This window comes from Poecilia formosa, unplaced genomic scaffold (assembly GCF_000485575.1).
Source record: "Poecilia formosa unplaced genomic scaffold, Poecilia_formosa-5.1.2 Scaffold70, whole genome shotgun sequence".
Taxonomy (NCBI): Eukaryota; Metazoa; Chordata; class Actinopteri; order Cyprinodontiformes; family Poeciliidae; genus Poecilia; species Poecilia formosa.
In genome coordinates this window covers 1488053-1512302 of record NW_006800009.1, presented here as the reverse complement: position 1 = coordinate 1512302, position 24250 = coordinate 1488053, and the positions used below count along the sequence as shown (strand labels likewise).

At 38.9% G+C, this 24250-nt stretch overlaps 4 protein-coding genes across 6 annotated transcripts in view; 3 read left to right on the top strand and 1 right to left on the bottom strand.

Annotated features, from left to right (window-relative positions):
* Nucleotides 1–19677, bottom strand: part of mrpl30 (mitochondrial ribosomal protein L30) — a 23410-nt gene extending 3733 nt beyond the window's left edge. The window contains exon 1 of one of the 2 annotated variants that reach the window (XM_016673124.1): nucleotides 19594–19677. In XM_016673124.1, coding sequence (XP_016528610.1) covers nucleotides 19594–19599 — 6 coding nt within the window. In that variant the 5' untranslated portion in view covers nucleotides 19600–19677. Of the gene's footprint in view, nucleotides 1–556; nucleotides 875–19593 lie in introns of those variants that run through there. The other variant, XM_007555474.2, reaches the window with a different exon arrangement.
* mitd1 (MIT, microtubule interacting and transport, domain containing 1) lies at nucleotides 1002–3929 on the top strand. Of its 2 annotated transcripts, none has more exons than XM_007555473.2 (7): nucleotides 1002–1334; nucleotides 1409–1510; nucleotides 2033–2169; nucleotides 2890–2976; nucleotides 3068–3180; nucleotides 3308–3368; nucleotides 3454–3929. In XM_007555473.2, the coding sequence occupies exons 1-7, from the start codon at nucleotides 1190–1192 to the stop codon at nucleotides 3547–3549; spliced, it is 741 nt and encodes a 246-aa protein (XP_007555535.1). In that variant the 5' UTR covers nucleotides 1002–1189; the 3' UTR covers nucleotides 3550–3929. The 2 variants fall into 2 exon arrangements, with proteins under 2 accessions (XP_007555535.1, XP_007555534.1); XM_007555472.2 differs by having other exon boundaries at nucleotides 1010–1334; nucleotides 3065–3180.
* On the top strand, nucleotides 6209–18362 carry cracdla (cracd like a). Its single transcript, XM_007555471.2, has 10 exons — nucleotides 6209–6838; nucleotides 8921–8979; nucleotides 9132–9276; nucleotides 9369–9501; nucleotides 9586–9729; nucleotides 11086–11343; nucleotides 11413–13336; nucleotides 14499–15433; nucleotides 15644–15761; nucleotides 17228–18362. The coding sequence occupies exons 2-10, from the start codon at nucleotides 8931–8933 to the stop codon at nucleotides 17416–17418; spliced, it is 3897 nt and encodes a 1298-aa protein (XP_007555533.1). The 5' UTR covers nucleotides 6209–6838; nucleotides 8921–8930; the 3' UTR covers nucleotides 17419–18362.
* Nucleotides 19474–23649, top strand: creg2 (cellular repressor of E1A-stimulated genes 2). The gene is made up of 4 exons (XM_007555469.2): nucleotides 19474–20011; nucleotides 21698–21867; nucleotides 22949–23062; nucleotides 23144–23649. Exons 1-4 carry the CDS (start codon nucleotides 19532–19534, stop codon nucleotides 23283–23285), a joined length of 906 nt encoding a protein of 301 aa, XP_007555531.1. The 5' UTR covers nucleotides 19474–19531; the 3' UTR covers nucleotides 23286–23649.
* Nucleotides 23650–24250: the final 601 nt, after the last annotated feature.

Here is a 24250-nt window from a genome sequence, read left to right as displayed (position 1 = left end):
TTGCGAGGGAACGCAAAAGTATTGCGAGGGAACGCAAAAGGTTTTGCGAGGGAACGCAAAAGTATTGCGAGGGAACGCAAAAGTTTTGCGAGGGAACCCAAAAGTATTGCGAGGGAACGCAACAGAAAAAAAATTCCCCATGTCCCCTGGGGGGCTCCGTAATATCCCATATCGGTTCCCTTGCTGCATGTGTTTTCTCGGAGACTCCACAATGCAATACTAAATTATTTGATCATTTTTAAATGATCCTACGTCTCAGAGTTTGCATGAATAATGTTCTCCCTGTATTGTTGGTCCTTTTATCTCTTCACTGTTATATTTTGCAGATTTGGTCGCTTCTAGCTGAACAATAGCTAAGAAATGTCTCCGAGAAAATGTCTCCATATGATTAATAAATAATTATGACTAGTAACAGTAATATTTTGAACAAATAATAAAGAATAAAATTTTACTTTGCTCTAAAATATTTTATATATATATATATAAACTAATTATGTAATGTAGTGGTATCAAACCCTAACCCACGAATATGCCCTAAATATACTAAAACACTTACCTTACTTGTGAGAAAGCTCAAACTGCGGCAAATGCCTGACATATTGAATTAGTGAGGCACAAGCTGCTACTGAGACGCAAAAACGCCAAGGTTACAGCGCTGCTAATGGCTAAATATAAGAAAAGCTAACGTTATGGCGCAATTAAATTAACAGCCGAATGAATAACAATATCCACTAAATTCACCACCAAATCCTCTGTTCGAGAAAAATAACATTATACTCCAAAACAACCTAAATACTTCTGTCCTGAGTTTTACTTTCACGAAGCTAACCGGAAACGTGACTGAGTTACATCTAAACCGTACCGGTTGGAAAACACTCCTTCCTTCATTTATTTATTTTAAAATAAAACTGTATTACTGGTCTAAAACGCACATTTAAAAGTTTAAGAATTCTATTTAGATATATAAACACTTTTTATAAGTATTTTCAAAACTTAGTTTCATCTGCATATCTGAAATTAACAAATGAGCCATCACCTTTTCCTGGGGAATTATTTTGCAGAAGCTCTTAGATAGATTTCAACTTCTAGGCGAGTTCCACCTATTTTTAGATTATTTTATTGTACAAATGAAGCACGAACCAGCGATAACATAAAAATAAATATTAAAAGGTAAAAAACATAAAGGAAAATGACAGAGAACCACGTGTCCGGCATGGAGGCTTCGGCCGTGTCAGTCCTGAAACGAGCCGTGGAGCTGGACCACAGCGGCCGCTTACAGGAGTCTCTGGTCTGCTACCAGGAGGGGATCCAGCTGCTCATAGATGTGCTCAAAGGTATCCCATTGTTCCTGATGTAAACATTAAAATTCACAACTCTAAGCTCACATGTGTCCTTCCGGTTTTAACAGCTTTGAAAGATGATTCAAAGAGAGGACACTACAGGGAGAAGATCAAGGGCTACATGGACAGAGCAGAGCAAATCAAATCTCATGTTAACCAGATGAAAGAAGGTACTGTCATCAAACACAGGACTTCCAGAACTCTCCATGCCGCTTCAACATAGTTACATTTCCTCCTTTTGCATGCATAACGAGTTTTCCAAGGTTCTAATGCAGTTGTGTGATAACATTTCCACGTTCAGAGGAAGGAGTGAACAAGGTTCTGTGAGATGTCCAAAGTTCTGCATATTGTTTTATAACCTAATCCTGCTTTGAACTTCTCCATAACCTTTTTCCTAACCGGCCTGCTGTGTTTATTGGTGTTTTGTTCTCTCATGTTCTCTAGCAAACTTCTGACACTTTTCCAGAACAGTTGGATTTATGCTGAGATTTACTTTTACACACAGGGCTGAATATAAATTATTCTTATTACTTAAAAAACAAAACTGATATATATACTTTTTCTTTCACCTCACAATAATGCACCCCTTTTTGTTTTCTTATCACATAAAATTCTCGTAAAATACCGTGATGTTTTTGGTTGTAATGACACAAATTGTGGAGAAATGTAAATATTTTTTCTCGTCCTGACAGATGGGAAATATCACGAGCAGATAAAGATCTCGGAGGATGCCACAGGCTACAGCTACGAGGTTCTTTTTAAACCATACATCAGCAGCGCTCTCTCTGAGATTTGGGTGGAGGACCCATACATACGTCACACCCACCAGGTGTGATGCCTGTTTTTTTCTCTTTTATTTATTATTGTGTGGTTTCTTTCATTCATATTAGGCTTTGCTCAAAGATGGCAGCAGCTACTTGTGTCTCTGTATTATGATAATTAGGGATCAGCTGTGATTCATTTTAAAACTTTCTTGTATTTTGAGACAAAATTTAAAGGAAACAAGAGTTGGTGTATAGCCATGCATGCAGATTCTGCATTGAAATTGTATTTTTGCCCTCTTCTTTCTTTCCCTTTGCTGCCCGCATTGGATCCATATTCTTAGAGATTGAGAGTAAGCTAACAAAAAAAGAAATGGTGAGGATGTTGTAAAAAACAAAAAAAGAAGGAAGATGGAGGAAAGAGTAATCAAAATGTGGTTTAAAAAAACAGATAAATTCTTATTTCTTAATATGAGATTTTGATTTTTACTCAGGAACGATGTGCCAAAATTAAAGTTGATTTTTTTTTAAAGGTTTTGCTTTAGTGTTCAATTTATTCTAATATTCCTTAAAAGTCCTGTTTTTAAAGAAAAATTTTTTTCTGAAAATTGATTTCCCTACACAACTATGTATGCTTTTATGAACACCTTTTATTGTTATCTCTAACTCATTTGACTGATATTTAACCTTTGAGTTAAACTTCATGCAGTTTACTAGTTCAAAGTCTCATCTTAGCACAAATGTGCTTAATTGATGCTAATTAAACCCGTACGTCTCCTCTGCACCAGTTGTACAACTTCCTGCGGTTCTGTGAGATGTTGCTAAAATCGTGCGGCAAGGTGACAAAGATCCACCTCCTCACATCCCAGGATGAAGTAGGTTACCTAAATAATGAGCTGGCGTTGTGTCAAGCAGTCGCAGATGTTAATGATTCTGTTGGGTTTTTTGTTTTTTTTTGTCCAGCAGGGTGATAACACCCAGCAGAGCAGCGCTCTGTCCGAGCTGAGGGACAGTCTGGGAGGTCATGGGGTCACTCTGGATGTTCAGTTCTCCTCCACCATCCATGACAGGGAGATCAGGTGTGTCTTTCACCTACAGGGTGTTTTTTTATTGTTTGGTTTCAGTTCACAACTATGTGCAACAATGTTTTTTTATTTTCTTCTTCTGTTCAAAATGAGGAATTAATACTCTGGTAACTGTTTATAGGTTTGACAACGGTTGGATTATAAAAATCGGACGAGGGTTGGATTACTTTAAGAAGCCTAAGGTGAGACTGCAGCTCCATATTCTGAGTAATCGTCTTTTTATTCTGTTATCTGTGGATATTCAGTTCTGATTGTTGTGTCCAACAGGGCCGATTCTCTATCGGATATTGTGACTACGACCTCAGACACTGCCACGAGACTTCTGTCGACATTTTCCACACCAAACACACAAAAACTCTATGATACTCATCCTGCTCAAAAGAACATTTTCCTCCAACTTCAGAGATTGACCTCACAAACTAAGCCGAAACACATCTGCAATGATTTTAATTTTGCCTTAACATACAGCTTCTTCCGCTGGGTTTTTCTTGCACTGGTGTGTCATGGCCAAAGTTGACGGGACTATTGAAACTTTCTTTACTTTAAGGAGTTCTTTTGAACACCCGCCTGTCTTTTTGCACTTTTACATTTCTTCTGTAACTATAAATACTGTAAATACAGTTCTGTTACTGTATTTATTAAGGATGCTTTTATGAATCTTGTACGAATGTGTGATGGCATAAACTGTAAAGATGCTTTAATACATTTTCTGAAAATGATTAAAATGTCCTTTTACTGATCTATAAATGCATCACTGTTGTTTTTGTGGTTAAACAATATGAATGAAAAACTATCTTTAACTCATAAAGCATGAAGGATATTAGATAAAAATGGGATCTTTTAAAAGTATATTAATATTTGAAAAAAAAAATCCTACAGAAATAAATCTTTTCAGTCAGAGAGACCTGGACAGTATGGAGAAAGAATGAAACAAATAAGAGATATAAACATTAATTTGCAATAAAATAATTTTAACTGGGGTTGGGGTTAATAAAAAAAGTCTCTTTGCTGAATTGCAGTTTACATACGTTTGAGGATTTTGTAGAATTATATTTTTGGCTCACGCAGGTTCACCTCTGAAACACATAACTTGTCTCTTTCCTTAATGGTATGAGGGTTGAATGAACATTTTGAACAGATGAATGTGACAACTTCAGGTTTGTTGTCCAAGGATGAATCAGACTGGTGGAGGACCACGACTCTTTTTTCCAATTTATTTAAAAGAAATCTGGAAATGGTTTATTTACCAAAAAGGAAATGAATAAAGTCTTGTTTAAATGAGTTGTGAGAAGCGATTTACACGTGCTTAAAACCACAACACACATCTCTTTTAAAATGCACATAAAAAAACAGTTTCACGAATACGTTAGGGACTAAATTTTATAGTTGTAGTAAAAGACATATTTTTATACCTTTACATCTGAGGCAACCAGAGTGGTATAAATGACTAAGCATTGGTTTATTTTTTGTTGATACAACCTGAAGCTTATCTTAAGGCACACTGACACCAGCTGTTCAACTGATTTTGACCATGTTGCATCAGCAGGCTGAGTGCTGCGTGGCACAAATTAAATTAATATATACTAAGAAATCACATCCTTGTTTACAAGCTTGATTTCTGTTCCATTATTGTCATGTTTTTTCTCTTTTTTTCAATTAAATGGGGTTAAACTGACAGGGATGATGGAATGAAAGGCTGGGATTACAGAAAATGTGGCACTCATGCACTCATAAAAAACTGAAAAAATTACCAGAAACATATTAAAACAACTAACAAGAAGATTTTTTTTACATATTTGCTTACTGAATCTCTCTGATGAAAACAGGTAATGGTGCTGTGATTCAGTCTCTATCACCAGTCAACATGTTGAAATAAAACATTTTTTTTTGTAAAAATAAATAAATAAATAAATAAATAAATAAATAAATAAAACTCTGGTTAAAGGGAAAATAAAAATCTAAATGTTCATGGGAAACCCTTTGCTTAACTGAAGGGTGACTCTCATGGGTTCACACAGCTCTATGATCGGATTATCTATCAGCCTTAATCTCGATATGCACAGTCCTCATCTGGGTTCAGAGATGAAGAAATTATAATCTGTGAGGAAACCTCCTGAACAAGAGACAATCACATGCAGTAAATAAGGTCAGTTTCCCTCTGTTTCTCCGCAGCAGGGAGGAAAAGAGTTCAGCTCATGTTCTGGTGATCTCACTGTAGCGTAAATAATGTAAATAATCTACAATCACATTATGCACAGGTCACAAAACGCAGACGTGCATATTGGTCTTCATGTTTAAACCAGAGAGAAATCTATGAGTGGACATATTCTTCCTGTTCCTCTGCATATATGCATTATTTGTAATAAACGTAGTCATTATTTTCCCCCCCTCGCTCTCTCTCTCTGCATTTTTGCTTCTCTGTTGTCACTACGGCTTCATCCTTCACAGAGCTGTTGCTAGTTGTTGTTTCCTTGCCAAAATACTCGCTGGTGTTCTTCAGTCCTTTTCAGCGACTGCTTCGTGTCGTTTCAACCAGTTTACCAGATGGCTGCTCACACTGAGCCTGGTTCTGGTTCTGCTGCAGGTTTCTTCCGCTTAAAAGGGAGTTGTTCCTCCCCACTGTCGCCACATGCTTTCTCAGGATGAAGGCTTGGAAGAAAGTCAATGACTCTACTCAGTTAGTAAATACATGTTTACTAAGTGGTATTAAATAATCACTATGTTTTGCACCGTTGAATTAGATTGGATCTTGGATTGCTGTGGATCTGATAGATTTGAACCTAATCGTTACCGAGCTCAGTTCTGTGTAACTGGATACTAAATGGACCTGCTGCCTTGCAAAGAGTTTATGGTGTTTTGTAAATTGACGCTGTAAATGAGCAAAACTTCAAACAAACTTTTTATTTCAACACTTTAGCATTTCTAAAGCCATTCTAAGCTATTTTATTTCACTCACATGGACCAATGTCTATACAGTATAGCTTATGCCATTTTTTTTAACATCATAAAAGTATGTGTCAAAAAAGTTAATGCCTTTAAAAAGACAAATTTTAGCCTTAGAAATTACTGAGAATATAAAACAACTAAATTATGACTGACAATTTGAATTTGTCAATTTGTTTATTTTTTGTTGGCCCCAGACTTCCCCCCTGTATCCATCTGGGAGAGCGAATGACCTAGTGTGGTCTACAAACAATCTCATGAGCCATGATTCCTGTGTGCATGCCCTCCTTCCAACTGGACTGGAGCTTTATTTTTTCCCTCTACTCTCATTTCTGGGCCTAAAAATCAGGTTAGCGTTTTATAAGGAGCTTAGCGCAGAGGGCCACAGTGTGCCACTAATGTAATAGAGTATCCCTCCCTCTCCCTCTCTCACATCTCTCACACACATTCTCATCTGTCCTCTTTTCTCTTTGTGCATTTGCTTATCCTGTCATGCAGTGACCTTCTCCCTCTGTCGTCCATTCTTCTCCCAGCCTGTTTTGTTTTTTTTTTCCCCCCACTTTTCTTCGCTCCTTTGCCTCTGCTTCAGCAGATGTGGATGATGTCAGCCTGAGGGTTAAACATTAGGTCTGTCACACGGCCGAGAACTCCGACTGGAGACGAGGACAAACAGGAGGGAGGGAAGCCGCGCCGCTGGTTTGGCCACTTGGTGAGTTTCGGACTGCACGGAGAGGGAACGTTTGTGTTTTTCCAGGTGAAATTCTTGGAAGTGTCATGTTTTTGAATGAAATACTCCGATGGAGCTCCGTCTGTGGATTACTATGCCGCTGTGAAATCTTACTAGAATCTCTCTGCGTTGTCAGTAATCCACCAGATTATCCTCTTTTATTCTCTAGATGCTGTTGTTTGGCTCTGCAAATATCACAACTTCAGTTCATGTCGATTTAATTTTTAGCCTAAAAGCACAAGAAAAATGATATTTTAGGGTTACTCTCCCCCCCACCCCCCTCAATTGTCACATGGTTATCATGTGCTTGTATCCTTTTAAGAAGGTGTGCTCCATTAGACAACAAGGTGCAGTATGGACTTTGCATGTTTGCCTATAACCTGATCTATCTTGTGTTATCAGTCAGGCAAGCAAGATTACGCCCTGTTGACTCCTTGACGACTGAGGCACAACAGCATGAAACATAGACAGTGGCTGCAGCTCACAAAACACCAGAGCGACGTTACAGTACAAAAATATACAAAACGCAGCAAGAAGACTGGCCTCACTCTTAAATCCTCCCAACTTGGAAGAGCTGGGAAGATTTAGAATATCATTCTAGAAAGGCCTTAGTGTTCATAAAATTCTATTTCACTCTTGCTGTACTGTATGCTTCTTGTCACTTTATATCCACAGACTTAAATGTATTTTTATTGGGATTTTATGCAACAGAGAAACACAAAGCAAAAAGCATTTTTAAAAGATTTATCCAGGTATAAAATCAAAAATGTGTGGTGTGCATTTGTAGTCATCCACCATTTATGTTGGTATCCCGAGAAACAATATAATGCAACAAATGGCCTTCAGAAGTCATCTAGTCAGTACACAGACTCCACCTGTGTGTAATGTAATCCCAGCATGAAACCAACCACTCACTGAAGGCCTCAGACGTTTGTTGGGGGAACAATAGTGAGCAAACAGCAACATAAAGACCAGCAGAACGCTCATGGACGGGGTTACGGAGACGATTAAAGCAGGGGTTTAAACACGTCAGTGTTCGACCCATCACCAAAAAGTTAAAAGTGTTTGGCTACAACTACCAAGACATGGTCGCCCTTGTAAACTGACAGCAAAACAAACATGACGTTTGTGGAAGACTGTCAAGAGGAACGTTACTCTTGAGAGAAAGTCATAAAAAAAGTTGTTTGGCGTAAAACACTGTCAACAAATTCACCTTGCTCATCAACCTGAGTGCAGCATCCCCACAATAAGACATGGTGTGGTGGTGGCAGCATCGTGATGTGGGGTTGCTTTTCTTCACATGGGTCAGATGAGCTGCTAAGAGAACCTGAGCTGGAGGCCAACCATCCTCCTGGATATTGGCCCTAAACATAGATCTACTACGCTGCTTTACATCGATCAATAACATAAGAGCTGAACAAAATACGTTGAAGTTTGTTGTTATAAAGATGACAAAACGTAGAAGAGTAGAAGGTTTGTGAATATGCAGAAGTGTTTATTTTTCACTACTGCCATCGAATAATCTTACTCAATACATTTCAGGGATTATTGGATTGTTGCAATATTCACTGTTGACCAAATAAAATTCTGAACAAGGCTACAAATTAAGAATTAAAGCCACTGCAGAAAATCATTTAAGAAGCGACCATCTGAACGTGACTCCGTTGTTTCATTAGAATGTTGTAACAATGCTAAATTGGTAATTATTATACTAATAAGACCAGCTGGATAATATATTAAATTAGCTCTTCTTAATAATGATTGCATTTTGCTGATCAGGGCAAGATGCTGCCCACCGCCGCCTGCTTTTCAGTGAAGGTTATTTCTGCTGCTGATAATCAGCCCTGTAATAAACCTTTGAACTGTATGTCTGTATTTATGCTTGAGAACAAAGAGCACACCACTGCTATGTTCATATCATTTTAAATGCCCTCCACCGTGGGAGAGCAGCCCGCAAACATGGTATGTCTGGAGTTTTTGTCGAGGGAGGCAGGTGCTTTTTGTAAATGCCTCCTTCTCATAATAACCCATTTTTGTCCTTTTTCGTATGTTTTCTTTTAAAAGGATCGAACAGATGGAGTCATTCTCAGGAGACAATGAAGAAGGCACAGAGGACGTCACAAGTAAGATTATCTCTTGCAGGAAATTGTTAAATTGGAAGTGAATTTGAAAAAAAAAAAAAAAAAGACAAAATCAATGAGTTTGGAGATGTGATATAATTTGCTCTGTCTTTATGTGAATCAGCCTGAATCTGCTTCTTTCTTGGCCCTTGCAGAACGAAAAAGCTCCAAAATCAAGTCTCTGAAAAGCCGTTTCTTCAGGAGGACTAAGAAGACGGGTGCAGAGGCAGATGCCAAGCTCAGCCAGTCAGCTAGTGATATAACCGCTGGAAAAGGACTCGGTTCAGATGAAGATTTAGCGTGAGTGTACAGCTGACAAAAAAGCTTTGCAAACAGTACATCTAATTTCACATCCTTATTCCCCTCAATCTTCTATTCTCTGTCATTAAAAGCTCTCAGGGTACAATGGGCTCCCGAGCGTTTTCCCACGAAAGCATCTTTCTGGACGATCAGGTCCTTTCAGATCCTGACCCAGTCAGGGTTTCATCTCAGGAGAATGTTCACAGCAAAATCAAATCTCTGCAGGTATGGCTTCCTGTTCTCTTTACGAGGAACTTAAGGCAAGAGCAAACACATTTACCAGCAGCATCCTGTGCTTTGCTGCTGTAGATGAAGCTCCAGCTGCAGAAGATGCATTTTGGGCCACCGCCGATGGTTCCGCCGATCAGGAGTCCAGAGGAAATGACTCAGCAGTCAGAGGACTTTACTTTCCATGGCTCTAATGAAAACTCAGGAGAGGGAACCTTCACAAAGGTAATTCAGTATCTGATTTTTGCTTCACCAAGGTGTAGACGGAATAAATAAAAGCACGAAATGCAAGAGTCCCAATGGAAGAGTGGAATTAAAATCTGTTTCATACAAAATGTTATATTTATTTTACAAACACAATGTGTTTTATGGACGAAGGAGTAATTGACTGGATGAAAAACAGCAATAAATTTTGTTTAAGTCACTGTTATGCATCATTAAACCACATTTATAGTCCCTCGTCTGTACTATGAGCAGGTCTATGATCAAAATAAGAAAAACGTGTCAGGATATAATTCAGAACTTTCCCACATATTGTATGGAAGTGTAGCGCTGTCAACTGGGCTACAGAGAAGTTGAGCAATATGAAGTTATAACATAAGAACTTTTATGGTTGTAACAATGTATTTGCCATGTTTGTGACATACATAAAAACTTTCAGATTCTTAACATGTAACATTCACATTGTTAATGTGCAAGTGTCAAAAAGATCATTTTTTAATATGTTTTCTTGTTGAAACATAAAACCTTCTACGTTCACTTGCTGCCTCTAGACACAGTTAAGAGTCAAGATGCCACATTTCTTTTTTTTCAACCCTGTTTGGGTCCAGATACTCTGTAAATGTTTCACACCACTCTGAGAGACAACATAACCTGTCTGAATGCAGTTCAGCTGCTGTGGAGAAATGCTGCCACCTCAGTCAAAACAGACTCATTCTTCCTCCTGTGTTTTAAGTTTGTTTAATTTTCCCAATTAAACAAACGGAGTTGAAAAGTGCGGTATGTAATCGAGCAACCACTGCACATGAACCTGAAAATAACATTCCCAATTCAAGACTTGCGAGTGGTAGCATCATTCTTTGGGATGCTTTTTTTGTTTGTTTGTTTGTTTTAGCTGGGACAGGGAAGGTAGGTGGATGAATAAAAAGACCTGGATGAAAACCGTGTAGAGGCTCTAAAACTTATGAGACTGGGCTGGAGCAGAAGCCAGGGCTACATGACAATGGTCTACATCAAGTGAACTGCTTAGTCTGGGTCGAGACCTGAATCCAATAGAGAATCCAGGCCAACACTTGAAAAGTACTGTACACAAATGTTTTTCCTAGAAGTCTTAATGAGCTTGACAAAATTGGCTCTGAACAATGGGTAAATTTGTTATTCTTTTGAGATGCAGTGCAAAGTTTACAGCCGTAGTTGCAGGGAAATGTGGTTTTAAAAGCATTTCCTTGTGAGTTGAACACAATTTGAGGTTTGAGGTTTGAATGAGAAAAATCTCAATTCATGGATATATATATATTTTTTTCAAATCACTGTAATCATTGATGTATTTTAAAGTGTGACCTCTTGCCTTTTTCTTTTCAGTCAACATCTCAGCCGATTTCTCCTCCAGTCTCACCGATCTCAAAATGGGCTCAGACAAGATCTCCGTCCCAAATGCCTTCCCATCACTTTTCTGTTTCTGGACCCAACTATTCATCACCAGCTACAGCTGAGGCTCCGGTAGACTTCAGCACACCAGCCAAATTCAACGCCTCCCTAGATACATCTGCTTTACGCCACAGGATGTCCATCAAACCTAGAAACCAGAGGGCCAGTTCGAAGAGAAAACCATCTCCTGGGGTGAGAATCCACATCTATCCTCACAAACACAGCACTAAATATATTTTACTGTTTTTCTCCTCTTTTTAGATTGAATCTGGGTCTCCTTTACGGGACCTGAAAGTCCGTGCCCGATTTGAGCGTGTTCAGGAACAAGAACAGGAGGTTCTTGCTCAGGAGGGAGAAACAGTGGAGACAGACAAAGGACAGGCCAATCTTTCCCAGCTTTCTCCACTAACATTTGGCGAATTGTCACCAGTTTCATCTGAGGTTGCGTCCAAATTACCCAGTCAGGACAATGCTCTTCCTGAGGCCAAAGCCTTCCCTATTCTTCGAGTGAAGCCTCCAGGGCAATTGGACGCATCGCCCACTCAACGACCACACTCATCTTACATCGATTCAGAAATCAAAGAGAAAAAGGAATTGGATTTGGAGAGGCAAGTAACATCCCAAAACAAGAGAAATGCCTTTTTTGCCAGCATGACTGAAGTGTCCTCTGAGCAGCTCTCGCCATTAAGCTCGTGGTTGACATCCAGGTCACCTCTTACTCAGCAGCAGCAGCCTAAAAAGGATGAGGACATCTCAACAAGAATAAAGAGACAATCGTCAGGATCTGACTCCTTTCGTTTGTCCGGAAACTGGGATGAAGAAAGACCTCGATCAGGCAGTTTCACAGGACTCCAGGAAAAATCTAAACCCAGGACTAAATCGTTCGGGGTAGCTGAAGAGAAAATTGCAAAAGAAAGAGAAGAACTAAAGAGTTTAACAGGATCTTTGGAGAAACCTGAAGCCAGGTCTAGATCATTTGAGAGGATAGAAGAGAAAATCACAAGAGAAAAGGAGGAACTTAAATGTTTCACAGGATTCCCGGAAAAACCCGAAGCCAAGACTAGAGAATTCGGGGGAACAGAAGCGAAAATCACGAGAGAAAGAGAGGATTTAAAGAGTGCCACTGGATTCTCTGAGAAACCTGAAGCCAGGACTAGATCATTTGAGGGAACAGAAGAGAAAATCACGAAACAAAAGGAGGAAGCTAAAAATTTTACAGGATTCCTCGAAAATCCTGAAGCCAAGACCAGATCATTTGGAGGAACAGAAGAGAAAATCACTAGAGAAAAGGAGGAAGTTAAAAGTTTTACAGGATTCCTCGAAAAACCTGAAGTCAAGACCAGACCATCTGGGGTAACAGAAGAGAAAAAGACAAAACAAAGAGAGGAACTTAAAAATTTTACTGGCGTCCTTGAGAAACCTGAAGCCAAGACCAGACCATTTGGAGGAACAGAAGAGAAAATCACTAGAGAAAAGGAGGAAGTTAAAAGTTTTACAGGATGGCGGGAAAAATCTGAAACCAAAAGTAGACAGTTTGGGGGAACTGAAGAGAAAAACACAAGCGAAATAAAGGAACTTAAAAATGTTGCAGGATTCCTGGAAAAACACGAAGCCAAGACCAGATCATTTGGTGGAACAGAAGAGAAAACCACAAAAGAAAAGGAGGAAGCTAAACATTTTACAGAGTTCCTGGAAAAACCTGAAGTCAAGACCAGACCATTTGGGGCAACAGAAGAGAAAACCACCAGAGAAAGGGAGGAAGTTAAAAGTTTACAGCCTAAAGGAAGCCCCTTTGCTGCAGACAGAGCCAAGGGCTCGTCTCTTCCATGGGAAAGACATCTCAGCTATAAAAAAGTAGAACCAGTGACAACAGCCAGAAACTTGCCCTTAGACACGTATGTCGCAGAGGTAGTGCGAGTTGTCAGCACTCCGGAGGTAGGGGATGAGGCTGCGGAAGCAAAGGAGCTTCCAGAGGATGAAACAAGGACACCGTTTGGTGTAAAGCTTCGCTCCACATCACGTTCATTCAAGTTCCGCTCTGAAACAGCTTCTCAACGCCAATCAGCGACGCTGCTGTCCGATGACCAAGATGTCGACACGAAGAAAAGACAGAAAATGGTCGACGGCTCCAGTCAAATATCTGAAAAGATACTAGCAAACACAAGCAGCTCCCCCAGATCACCAGGTGAGTCTGTCACAACTGTTGTTTTTATCACGTTTACAAAACTGGACAAAACTGCCACAATCAGATATGAATAAAAATTATAGGGAATAATTGATTTTCTCATACTCTCTGGTGCTCTTCAAAGTGGGAAAGACGGGAAAGCATTCTATTGAAGCAAGGCAGGAAATGACTGCAAGAAAGTAGCGACTGGCCTGAGCTCGTCTACTGATACATTTAGAGCGATAATATATATTTTAAAAAGTATAAAAGAACTATCGCACAAAACTGTGACATTTGAGGTAATGGAGATGAAAAGAAATTCAAAGGCTGAGTTTTAGAGAACTGGAGCAAAAGTTTACATCTTGGGGTCTCCAAATATTAGAAAAACTATTCAAATGGCAACTGATGTCAAATATATGACGCTTACTAAACTTAACTGAGACTTAGTCAGATGGTACTAAGACTGAGAATAAGCTTTTCAATATGGCATGTAACAAAGGATGAGTATATGAACAGGCACCTGACGCCCAGTGCTAAATATAATGGAAGATTTGTGTAGTTTTTTTGTTTTTGTTTGTTTGTTTTGGAAAACTTATTGGAGCACATGGCATCATTTAATTTTTGAAACACCAGGACATTCTAGTGCCCTCTTCCAGAAAAGTTAAAATGAAACGTCATTGAGTCTCTCAAAAGGGCAATGACCCCAAACATATTTCCAAATTAACAAAGAGCTATAAGGTAACCTGAGGAGAAGAGTTTTATTGAGGACCCAAAATGCTGCACAGTGTTTAGACTGCCCAAAGACTAATGCCCACCAGTTATTTTAAGGCTTCTGATACATTTTCACCCTGTGAGGTAATAGGTTTCTAAAAGAAAAACATATAAAACTGCACTGACAGAAAAAATAAGGATAACATTTGCAGTTCGATAAGATGAAAAACTAATTAGTGCAGATTACAGAGCCTGCATGTAATATAGCATGTAGTGTGTTTTTACTACTTTTGTATAATTTTAGTACCCTAGTTAAACATTGCGTGCTGTGCAGCTGTGTCTTCATAGCAAGGTCCCACATTGTAAATAATCAATCCAGAAAGATAAGGCTTCTTGTAATCACACAGGAACTTTGCACTCACTAAAATACCCACTTGGCTAACATGTCTAACAGAGTTGTGTCACTCCTCAGATCTAGCTCCTTTTGGCGTTACCCTTCCAGACAGGCGCAATGCTTCACTTGAAGAAAGTTCTCAAACCACTCCCGTAGAAGTCCAAACAAGTTCCATACACCTAGGGGAATCTGAAACTGCCACCCAGGAGACTCAGCCTAGCCCACAAGCATCCTCCTCCGATGTGTCCTGGGTGAGTTTGGCCATGGAAAAGACCAGGAGTCTCCAACATCTTTTGACCAGGAGATTTCAAAGAGATTTTACTGGCACACAAACTGGAGCTCGGCCTAAAAGCCAAGAAGAGACAATCACCGGACCTCAGGTGCAGAACCAGACAGTAAAGACTCAACAGAGCACACCACAGCTATCATCAGACAAAATCAAAGAAGAATCCGTTCAAAGCAGTGGCCAAGAGCAAGCTGTCAAACCCTCAACACCAGCATCGCAAAAGAAGATGACGATGATAACTCAGTTTGAGTCATGCAGCTCTAGAGACTCTCCAATCCCTAGACAAACGAGCCACTGCCAGACGCAGCCTAACAGAGCTCAATCAGACGCTCAGGCCATCCCAAGAACAAACCACTCTCCATCACCCTCGTCTCCTCTAATAGGCAACACGTCTCCATTTACATTTACACGAAGGAACGCGCCCCCCTTGCTTGCACAGCCTTACCAATCCTCTCCCCAGCAGCAAACCTGCTGGACCAGTCAAGGTCTCCAACCTGCCACTCAGCTTAAACATGTACCTTCAGCTCTGGAGTCAGAACCTGCAGTCACATCAGCTGCAGCTCCTACTCTTGACTTTGCCTTGGAAAGAAGAGAAAAAGAATCCAGTGTCCCGAGAGAGAGTCCATCCCTCGTAAGCAAGCGGGTACTTTGGACTGGATCAGCGGCCGACAGGTTTGCCTTCATGGAGAAACGGGCAGAGTGGACAACACCACCATTGCTAAAGGAGGTTAGTTGGTGCTGTATCCCTCTTGTGGAACTGTCAGTAAAGCTATTTTAACACAACTTGATACTTAAGTCAGATAGTTATGCAGAATAAATTATTTAGATTCAAAAGTTACATTTGGTGCTGAACTAATATGTCATTTTATCTGAATAGTAAAAATAAGTCTTTGCTCATTTCCTGAAAAATGAACAAATCATTTTGTACCTTTCTCAGGTGGAACAGAAGAAATCTCAAGCACAAATGCAGACCTCAAGTGACACTGACACTCTGGCTTATCTTTTCCCTCTAAGCAAAGATACAGTGGAAATTAGACAAGTGGCAAAATCAGCAGGTATGTTGGCACACATTTGTCATTGCATTACAGTACCACTTCAACATTTACACACCCTGCTGTCACATTGCATCCACAAAGACTTTGCAACATATCAACACAAAGCATAGAATAATTAGTAAAATGATACATGGTTTTCAGATACGTTTACAAAAGGTTCTGCGTCTGTATTTAGCCCCCCTGGTGTCAGAACATTGTAATCACCTTTACTTCCCTATTCCTCTTTGCAGCATAACCTAAGTTCAGTCAGATGATATGAAGAGTGTCTCTCTGAATGACAACCTTTCAGTGTTGTCACAGATTTCAGGTTGGATTTAAGTTTATTTAAGTTTAGACTTTTACTCGACCATTTAAGCACACGAAAGAACCTGGATCTAAACCACTGGTTCCAGGACATTTTGTGCCAACTCACAAAATACTAGATTTTCCAGACGCCACAGTACTGTCGAGGTATTTTAAAGAAGTCATCGGAGTTTTCTGTTTAGTATTTGTCATATAAGAGCAAAAGCATTCATATTCATTTGTGTTTTTAAGTAGAACTTTGAAAGAAAAACCCCTTGAAGTGAGAATTTCAAGCATGGAAATTGGTGGAGGTTTCTCACCAACCTCAACCTAAAAATCCAATAGAGCTGCCATGTTTCAGTGGAGAGAACACAAATGTATTTATATTAGTTTGCATTGTTGATTGTCGGCATAACAAAAGCATGTTTAACCCTTGTATGTAGAAATGGGGTCCAACCGACCCCACACACGTAAAACTTGTATCAATGGCATAGTCCTCTACGTTTGCCTCAGTCCTTGCACGCACAAGGGCTAAGTTGGGTTTGACGTTATTTTCTGACTCGTGTTTTAAATTCAGAACTAAGCGGAATGCAGCACGTCAAGATTCACTGTTATCTGCTTTCTTAATTGGGATTTTTTTAACTACTTTCCACTTGTCCTTCGCTTCACGTCTTCAAATTTTTCAATTTCAATTTGTGGATTTAAAATGAACATAACAAACAAATGGAAATCCACCTACGTGAACCACAAAACTTTTTTTTTTTACTGTGCTTGATGTAATTTGGCATAGAGCTGCTTGAAGCAAAGATCAATGTGCTTGAACGACTTATTGTTTTAGATTATTTGAATTTATGGACTCTAAATTAAAATGACAACGTATCCCCACAGGATGACACAATCGCCACCATGTTTCACTGAAGGGAAGGGTGGTCAAGAGTATGAGCAGTGGTACTTTAGTGCCAAACATAGGGTTTGAATTTAGAGTAATAAAGTTTGGGTTTGGTCCTATCTGACCAGAAGTTCCCCATGTTTGCTGTGTCCCAAACATTGCAAATAGTTTTTAGTTTAAATGTGCAAAATGTAGAAAGATTTGAGGCACTGTGAGTTTATAGATGCTGCTTCCCTAATATTGACAGTGGTAAGCTGAGCTGTGATGTATGCTTTTCCCTCTTTGCATTGTGTAGAATCCAGCCCTTCCAGGGTTTTAGAAAAGCCTCGTGAGGACAAATGGACCCGGAAAAATGTGGAGTTACCCTCTTCCCCGTCTTCTTTACGCACTCATTCGTCAGCGCTGCATTCTGACAGCAGCCAGCCGTCCTGGATGGAGGTGGCTAAGAGGAAGTCAATGGCGTGGAGCGATAAGAGCATGGACTAAGAGGGGAATCTGAGAGATTTACGGGTTCTGGAAACAAGAATGAGTACTGGTTTGAATGAGAGAATAAGATAAAGGTCGAGTAAAGCTGCCTGGAGGGTGTTGATCAGATGTGATGGAAAATTTTTACACTGTTTTTAAGTAATCGTAAAGTTTTATTGTTTTAGGAACAGAAAGAGAGACTCAATAAATTAATTTCATTGTGATCCCACTTCATAAAAAGATGTTTGTGAATCGTTATTAATTATATTATACAGTTTATTACTGTAAAATGTTTATGATAAACAAACAAAGAAACAAATTTAATTAGATTATCTTGTTGAGCATTTTATTTGCAAAGAGCTGAGTAAAAATAAATAAAAGTTATTGGTTTCTCTAATTTTATGTTGAGAAATTTGACTAACAGCACCATCTACAGGCAAGAATAGAGCAGTCTACCTGAAAGAGAACTTCATTTTCTTATCCTATTTATAGGCCTTTATTTGAAGTAAGAAAACTAAACATAAATAAGAAAAAGTGAAGATGGTTCAAATCTATTTCATTGCTTCATTTTGAAGCTCCAGGCATTCTGAGCGGATTCTCCCATGATGTCTTTCTTTGACATTTAATACAAAAAAGGCTGATGAGAATCTTATTAATAAGATGCAAACTTTACCAAGGTCAGTTAAGATTTTACATGGTATGAAACAATCTGTCTTTCTCATACCTTACACCTCTGATGAACGATGTGGTTGTGATTGAGAGACATTTTAATTATTCATTATTAATCAGCCCTTTGCATAATACAGCAGCAGATTTTATAAATTGTATGAGGGAAAGGATGTATAAAAATTGTGTCTTTTTTTAATGTATATTTTAAATTTGGTACTTAAAGTGCTTAACACAAACATGCCTCTTGTGCAGCATAAAAACATTACGAGTTTATTAAATGACATTTTGATGTGTAACTTTATTTGCTTTGATAATGAATAATGTAGAACAGCAAAATCTTGCAAGACAGCCATGTTCACGTTGTTTCACCTATGACATGTCAAAATATGTGCTGTCAAATAAGGATTGCATGGCAATTTACTAAATAATATCCTATGATGTACATTAATGTACATAGAAAAGTGGTGAAACTTTTTATTATAGATGCTTGCCTGTACCTAGGTCTCTGCAAGTAAGACCTAAAAAGATGGGTCATTGCCCAGCAGGAACAGAAAAAACCTAAGACAGAATGAAACAGCTCATTAAAAAGTCTTACAAGATTAATGTTCTGCAGGACCTGCATAATTTACGGTAACATTGAGATATTTCCTGCAGAGCACTGAACTCTCCAGATGGAAGTGAGAGCATATCTAACGAACAGAAAACACTTTAATACTCCATATACTTCAAAATTATAATTTTGTGTGCACATGTAAACCTTTTTTTTCTTATCTTTTTTTTTCTTTTTTTTTCTTTTTTTAACAAAAAGTGAATTAGAATGAATAAAATTAGCTGATTTTTACAGGAAGTGAAATATTTCATGTTACAGTACTGAACAAAAGAGAATAGATTAATTGGTAATTCTTGATCTATTTCTGTACATTTATGCAAAATTACTGAAGTTGCATAAATGTTTTATTCAGCATATTTTACCTCCACAATTAAACAGTGCACCAGTAATTATGTATTTACTACATAACTACTACATAGTTTTCGTTCATTGAGCTCCTTTATACATAACAGCAGAACTAGAATACACTTATTTAAAAGCCATTTTCTGACTTGTGGGGGGCTTGGTGCAAATGAGCTGCTTTATTGTTTTGCTCCATTCACTGCCACCTAATGGGCAGTTGGTGTAAGTTCACGCAAATATTGTTAACGAGAAATCTGGTTTTCACTCAGTGTGCAACATTTTTTAAAACATCTAAACGCATACATTAACAAAAATTAAAGTGGAAACGTTTTTTTAAAAAAAAAAAATAATTAGATATTTTTTATATGTAGACCCAATATACACCCAAAAGATGATTAAAAATGATGAGTGAGGTTTTCGTGTAAGCGTAGTGATATTTGATGCAGTTTCACCCCTTGGACCGCCAGAGGTCGCTGCAGACAGCTGCCTCTGCCAGCCGAACGTCCTCGTGTTATGAAATCGCCCACACGTGAGTTTGTAAACACCAGAGTGGATGTCAACGGCCATTCTCCTACCTCCATGAGGCCCCGTTACTTTCCCCTGGCGTTGTGCGCCAGCCTCCTGTGTCTTTGCCGGAGCTACACCCTCAGGAGCTCCGTGTCCTGGGTCGTGTCTTCCAACGACGTGGATGTAGAAGATGCCGACTTGTCCGAAGAGGTTGCGCCGGCGCTGCTGGTGGACGGCGCCGGGCTGTGGAAAGCCAACGTCCTCGGAGACCGCCTGGAGACTCCCGGACTCGGAGAGCAGGTGGAGCCCGAAAGCGGAGAAGCGGCGCAGCTGTCCTCTCGGCTGTTTTCGTATCCCGTGGAGAAGGTGAAGAAGTCCGGCGGCAGCAGCTCCCCTCCTCCACACCAGGAGACGGCCAGGACTGCCAGATACATCGCCCACTACAGCGACTGGGGTCATCTGGCCACCATTTCCACTCAAGACAAGGTAAGGCTCAGTGGCATGGTCTTGACTGGGTGGGTAGACTTTTTTTTTTTTGCAACAAGGCTGGAATGTTCATTCTAATAAGGTTAAACTCCCCAAATCCATTTACAACTTTATCAAACTTTATAAAACATTAGTTCATCTTAGAAACTTCAATATATGAAATTGGATCTAAAGCTCTGTAATGTGTTATGTAGCAGATTATTCAAGGTCGCCATGTTACCAGGAAGATAAAAAAAAAAATACTGGGTGCAAAACACCAGAGAAAAAACTTTTACAGACCAGAAACGTTTTCATCATGACATAAAAGGAAAACACTTTGGAAAATGCTACATCATGAAAACTAACAAAGAGGTCAGGACAACAAATTTATGAAAATTCAGGCCTGTTTTTACAATTGTACAATTAATTGATGTCCAAAATTAAAGTAATATTATGTTACAGTTCTTTAATTTTTCTTTTTTCCTGTTCATCTCGATTCCCATCTTTAGGCCTCAGGTGCCGGTGTTCTGCCAGGTTTAGATACATCTCTGCTCCAACATTGAAAATGGTCCGACTACAACCTCGGCATGACACAAAGTTCTGCAGAGGCCTGCTAACGAACCAAAATTTGATTCAGTTGAGTCAAACCAGGGAAAGAGCTAAAGCATGTTGGATACCTGCCACTGAGGAGTGACTTAGACACTGCTGCTCTATGCCACTATAATGAACGGTGGCAGCTCCTGGATGGGAAGAAACACTTATTTTTCACTCTAAAATATACACTGATGAACATTTTGACAGATTTACATCCTGATTTGTCTGTGAATTAACGGTCATCCCACCTTGCATGATCATCACTTACAAAACAAAAGAAATCTCATTGTCTAGGTGGCTGACCTTCTGTAAAGGTCAGCTGCTAAGACAGGAGACCCCTTTATGTGTCCTCGCAACAGTATGTATGTCCTCTTTGTCACTCTCTGACAAATCTCTATATAAATCCTTGCGCTATCTTTGTTCTTGAATTCTCCTCTTCACAATATACACTGTTGAACTACAGAAACCATTATACCATGTTTACCTGTGAAGTTCCTTGCTATTCTCTCCCTCCTATGGCGATCTCAGATAAAGTTTATTTTTAGTTGTTTCTATATTCCATTTGATGTTTTTCTTCTTTTTCTGACACTTGCCCTATTATATAAGTGTCAGAATCAAATTCTGTGGCCAAACATTTTGTGTGGTATTCTATGTTATTTTGTATGACATTTGAAGCAAAGTTGCATAATGATGAGAGCCTGTCCTTTAACTGTATTTTTGAGAAAACAAAGAATACCCTGCTCTGTGCAATGTCCTTAGTTTTTAAAAATAGATTCAACAAATCCAAGCAGTTTTTCGTTTTAATCGCAGATTAATTTAGAATAACTCAGCCTTCATTTCCACAGTCTAAATTTTGTCATTTTCCCACTTAAGTTGAGGTGGTTGTGAAGAATAATAATAACAAAAAAAAGCTCATTTTCTGTTTTCACACATAAAATATTGGTTCCATAAACCTGTTTTTAAATAGTTTCTGTTCAATGTGTATTCAAGGTATTTTAGGTTTTTGTGCTAGAGATGATCACTGATTCCAGATTATTCCATGAAAAACAGTCAAATAACACTTTTTGCTTAAGATTGTAATGTTATTCTTTTTTCAACACCTTTTTTACACAGATCAGAGGTGTTCCCTTTGGAAACATCTTCTCGGTCAGTGACGGACCACTGGACAACAGCACTGGAGTGATCTATTTTTATGTGACTCCAATGGACAACACTGTGACGGACCTGAAAAGTAATCCGTATGCCTCTCTCACATTCTCAGAAGCTGAGGGGGACTTCTGCAGGCAAGCCTAAATTTACTACACTTGTATTGCTCTTTTTGATAAAATTACGCCAGTCTGAGAAGTCAGGGTATGCAAACTTAAATCACACTATGAAGTCCAGAACATAGTGTAAAATATTTAATTTGACTTCCATCAAATTGTGCTTCATGTGCTTAAGGAAATTGTCCATGTGAAAGGTACTTGTAACGCCACAGTTTTTTAAAATCTAATTATATAAACTTTATCATTGTTTCAGACTCTGTCATAGATCTAGGTTTTGGGAAGGTTTGATAAGTCAACTTTTTAATCTTCAGCAACATTTTGAAAGTGGTTGAATATAATCCACAAATTGCATAAGGGCTTTACTATCTGATTTCCCCCAAAATACAGAGATCAGGTAGTTTTACCTGCCTCTGCCAGCAGGTGGCAGAGTTTCAGTTAGATTGAAATCCGAAGATGTCAAAAAAAAAAAAAAATCGACCAAGAGCTTTAGAGATTTCCTGAACATGTATCTATATTATACAGTTCTGTAAACAATGTGGTTCAATAAAGTATATTTAACACTCACTCTGTGTAGATACCTTCACAAAGCGAGGCTAGCATTAAAAAAAAAGATATATAAAACATAGAGAGGGGAAATAGACTTCACATTTGCACGTTTTACCACATCATTCGCTGACATGTAAGGGTCAAGACAGAGGCTGCACCATTTTTAAATTCATGTTACTCATAAAAATTTGATCTAAATCGCTATACAAGGAGACTTGGACAGTTTTGAAATCACTGACTTTTTTTTCTATTTTGCAATTTACTTCTAGGAAGGGGTCGACTAACATTCCTTCATCTTTACTGCTTCGTTCTGTAATCTTGATACCAATAACAAACACATGCCTTATTAAATTGTATCAACTTTTGGCTTTGAAAAGATTTTTTGGGTGTTATAAAAACAAACACCCCTTTCTCTGGTTTGAACAAAAACAATTATTCATTCTTGTTGGCTTAGACATAAAAGGAAATCTGCCACCACATAATGTAGTTACCGAAAAGCTTAAAAAGAAAAACTTTTTAGTAACCCAGGTGTCATATTCCGCTGTGTTTCAAGGCAAATGGTGTATGATCCAGAGGATCCCAGATGTGCTCGACTCACACTGACAGGCAAAATGGTGGAGGTGGCCCCGGAGGAGCTCGCTTTTGCAAAGGAAGCGATGTTTTCGAGGTGCTAGAGCTGTAGGCGACGGTAGTGTGCTAACAGTATGTTTGATAAGTGTAAACTCACATGTGGCCCTGTTTTAAACAGACATCCCGTGATGTCAAAGTGGCCGGTGGGACACAAGTGGTTCTTCATGAAGATGGATTTGATTCAGGTCTGGCTACAGGACTGGATCGGGGGAGTATCAATCATCCCACTGGAAGACTACTTCAAAGCTACGCCCTTCTGAGATCCTGCCTCGCCTTGCTTCACATCAGTTTTGCTGTCTGTGCCACAGTTGACACCTGGCACAGTCTGATAAGGAAGCAGTGATGTGCAAAGACTATAAATGTAAAAGTGTGTGTGTGTGTGTGTGTGTGCATTGCTTTTCAGAATGCTGCTGCTGTTCTAATTAGTGAGAGAGAAAGGTTGTTGCATGTTTGCAGTCTGCTCCCTCCCAGCTTATCGGTTTCATAAGCTTTATGCGTGAAGGTATGTATAGTGTTTTTAAACTGACTGATTGTATGTAAATGTAATCTTTTTATGATATTTTATGGGTTTGCACTACAACAATGGTGTTTTAAAAATAAAGTAACATTTCTTATTGAAATCTTTCATTTTGTGTTAGTCCTCTTGAGTCAGGCACCTTTTTGTATGGTTTTCTATTATTTCCATAATCAAACATTTCAGCAAAATATGCCAAAAAATGTTGAGTAACTGTGTATATTGTAAAATGAGTATTTTGAAGAACTTGATTACTCCTATCTGACGAAGACTGGTTGTTGCAGAAGGGGTCTATATAGTGACAAAGCTAAAAAAAAAAAATTCTACTTGGGCCAAATGGTGTTGCGAGTTGACCTTTCATAAATGTATGCTAAGGGACTGTTTTGTTTTCTTATAGAGAAAAAACAGATGACCTACCCTGACTGGGAGGAAGGCAGAGAAAACCCATGCATGCACTTGGGCAACATGCACGCTCCATGTAGAAAGATCCCAGTCTGGGATTTGAATCCAGGACATCCTTGCTGCAAGATTGTTGCTCGTATATGCTCCATTATGCAGACCCTTCTGGAAAACACGGGAAATAAAATTTTCACTGATACTTATTAGGAAAAACATCAGTACTAATTATTTGCAAGGTATGGGAAAGCAAATTATAAAGCAGAGGATTTTTTTTTAATTAAAACATTTAAGCCTCCTTTGGAAGCCTTTTTG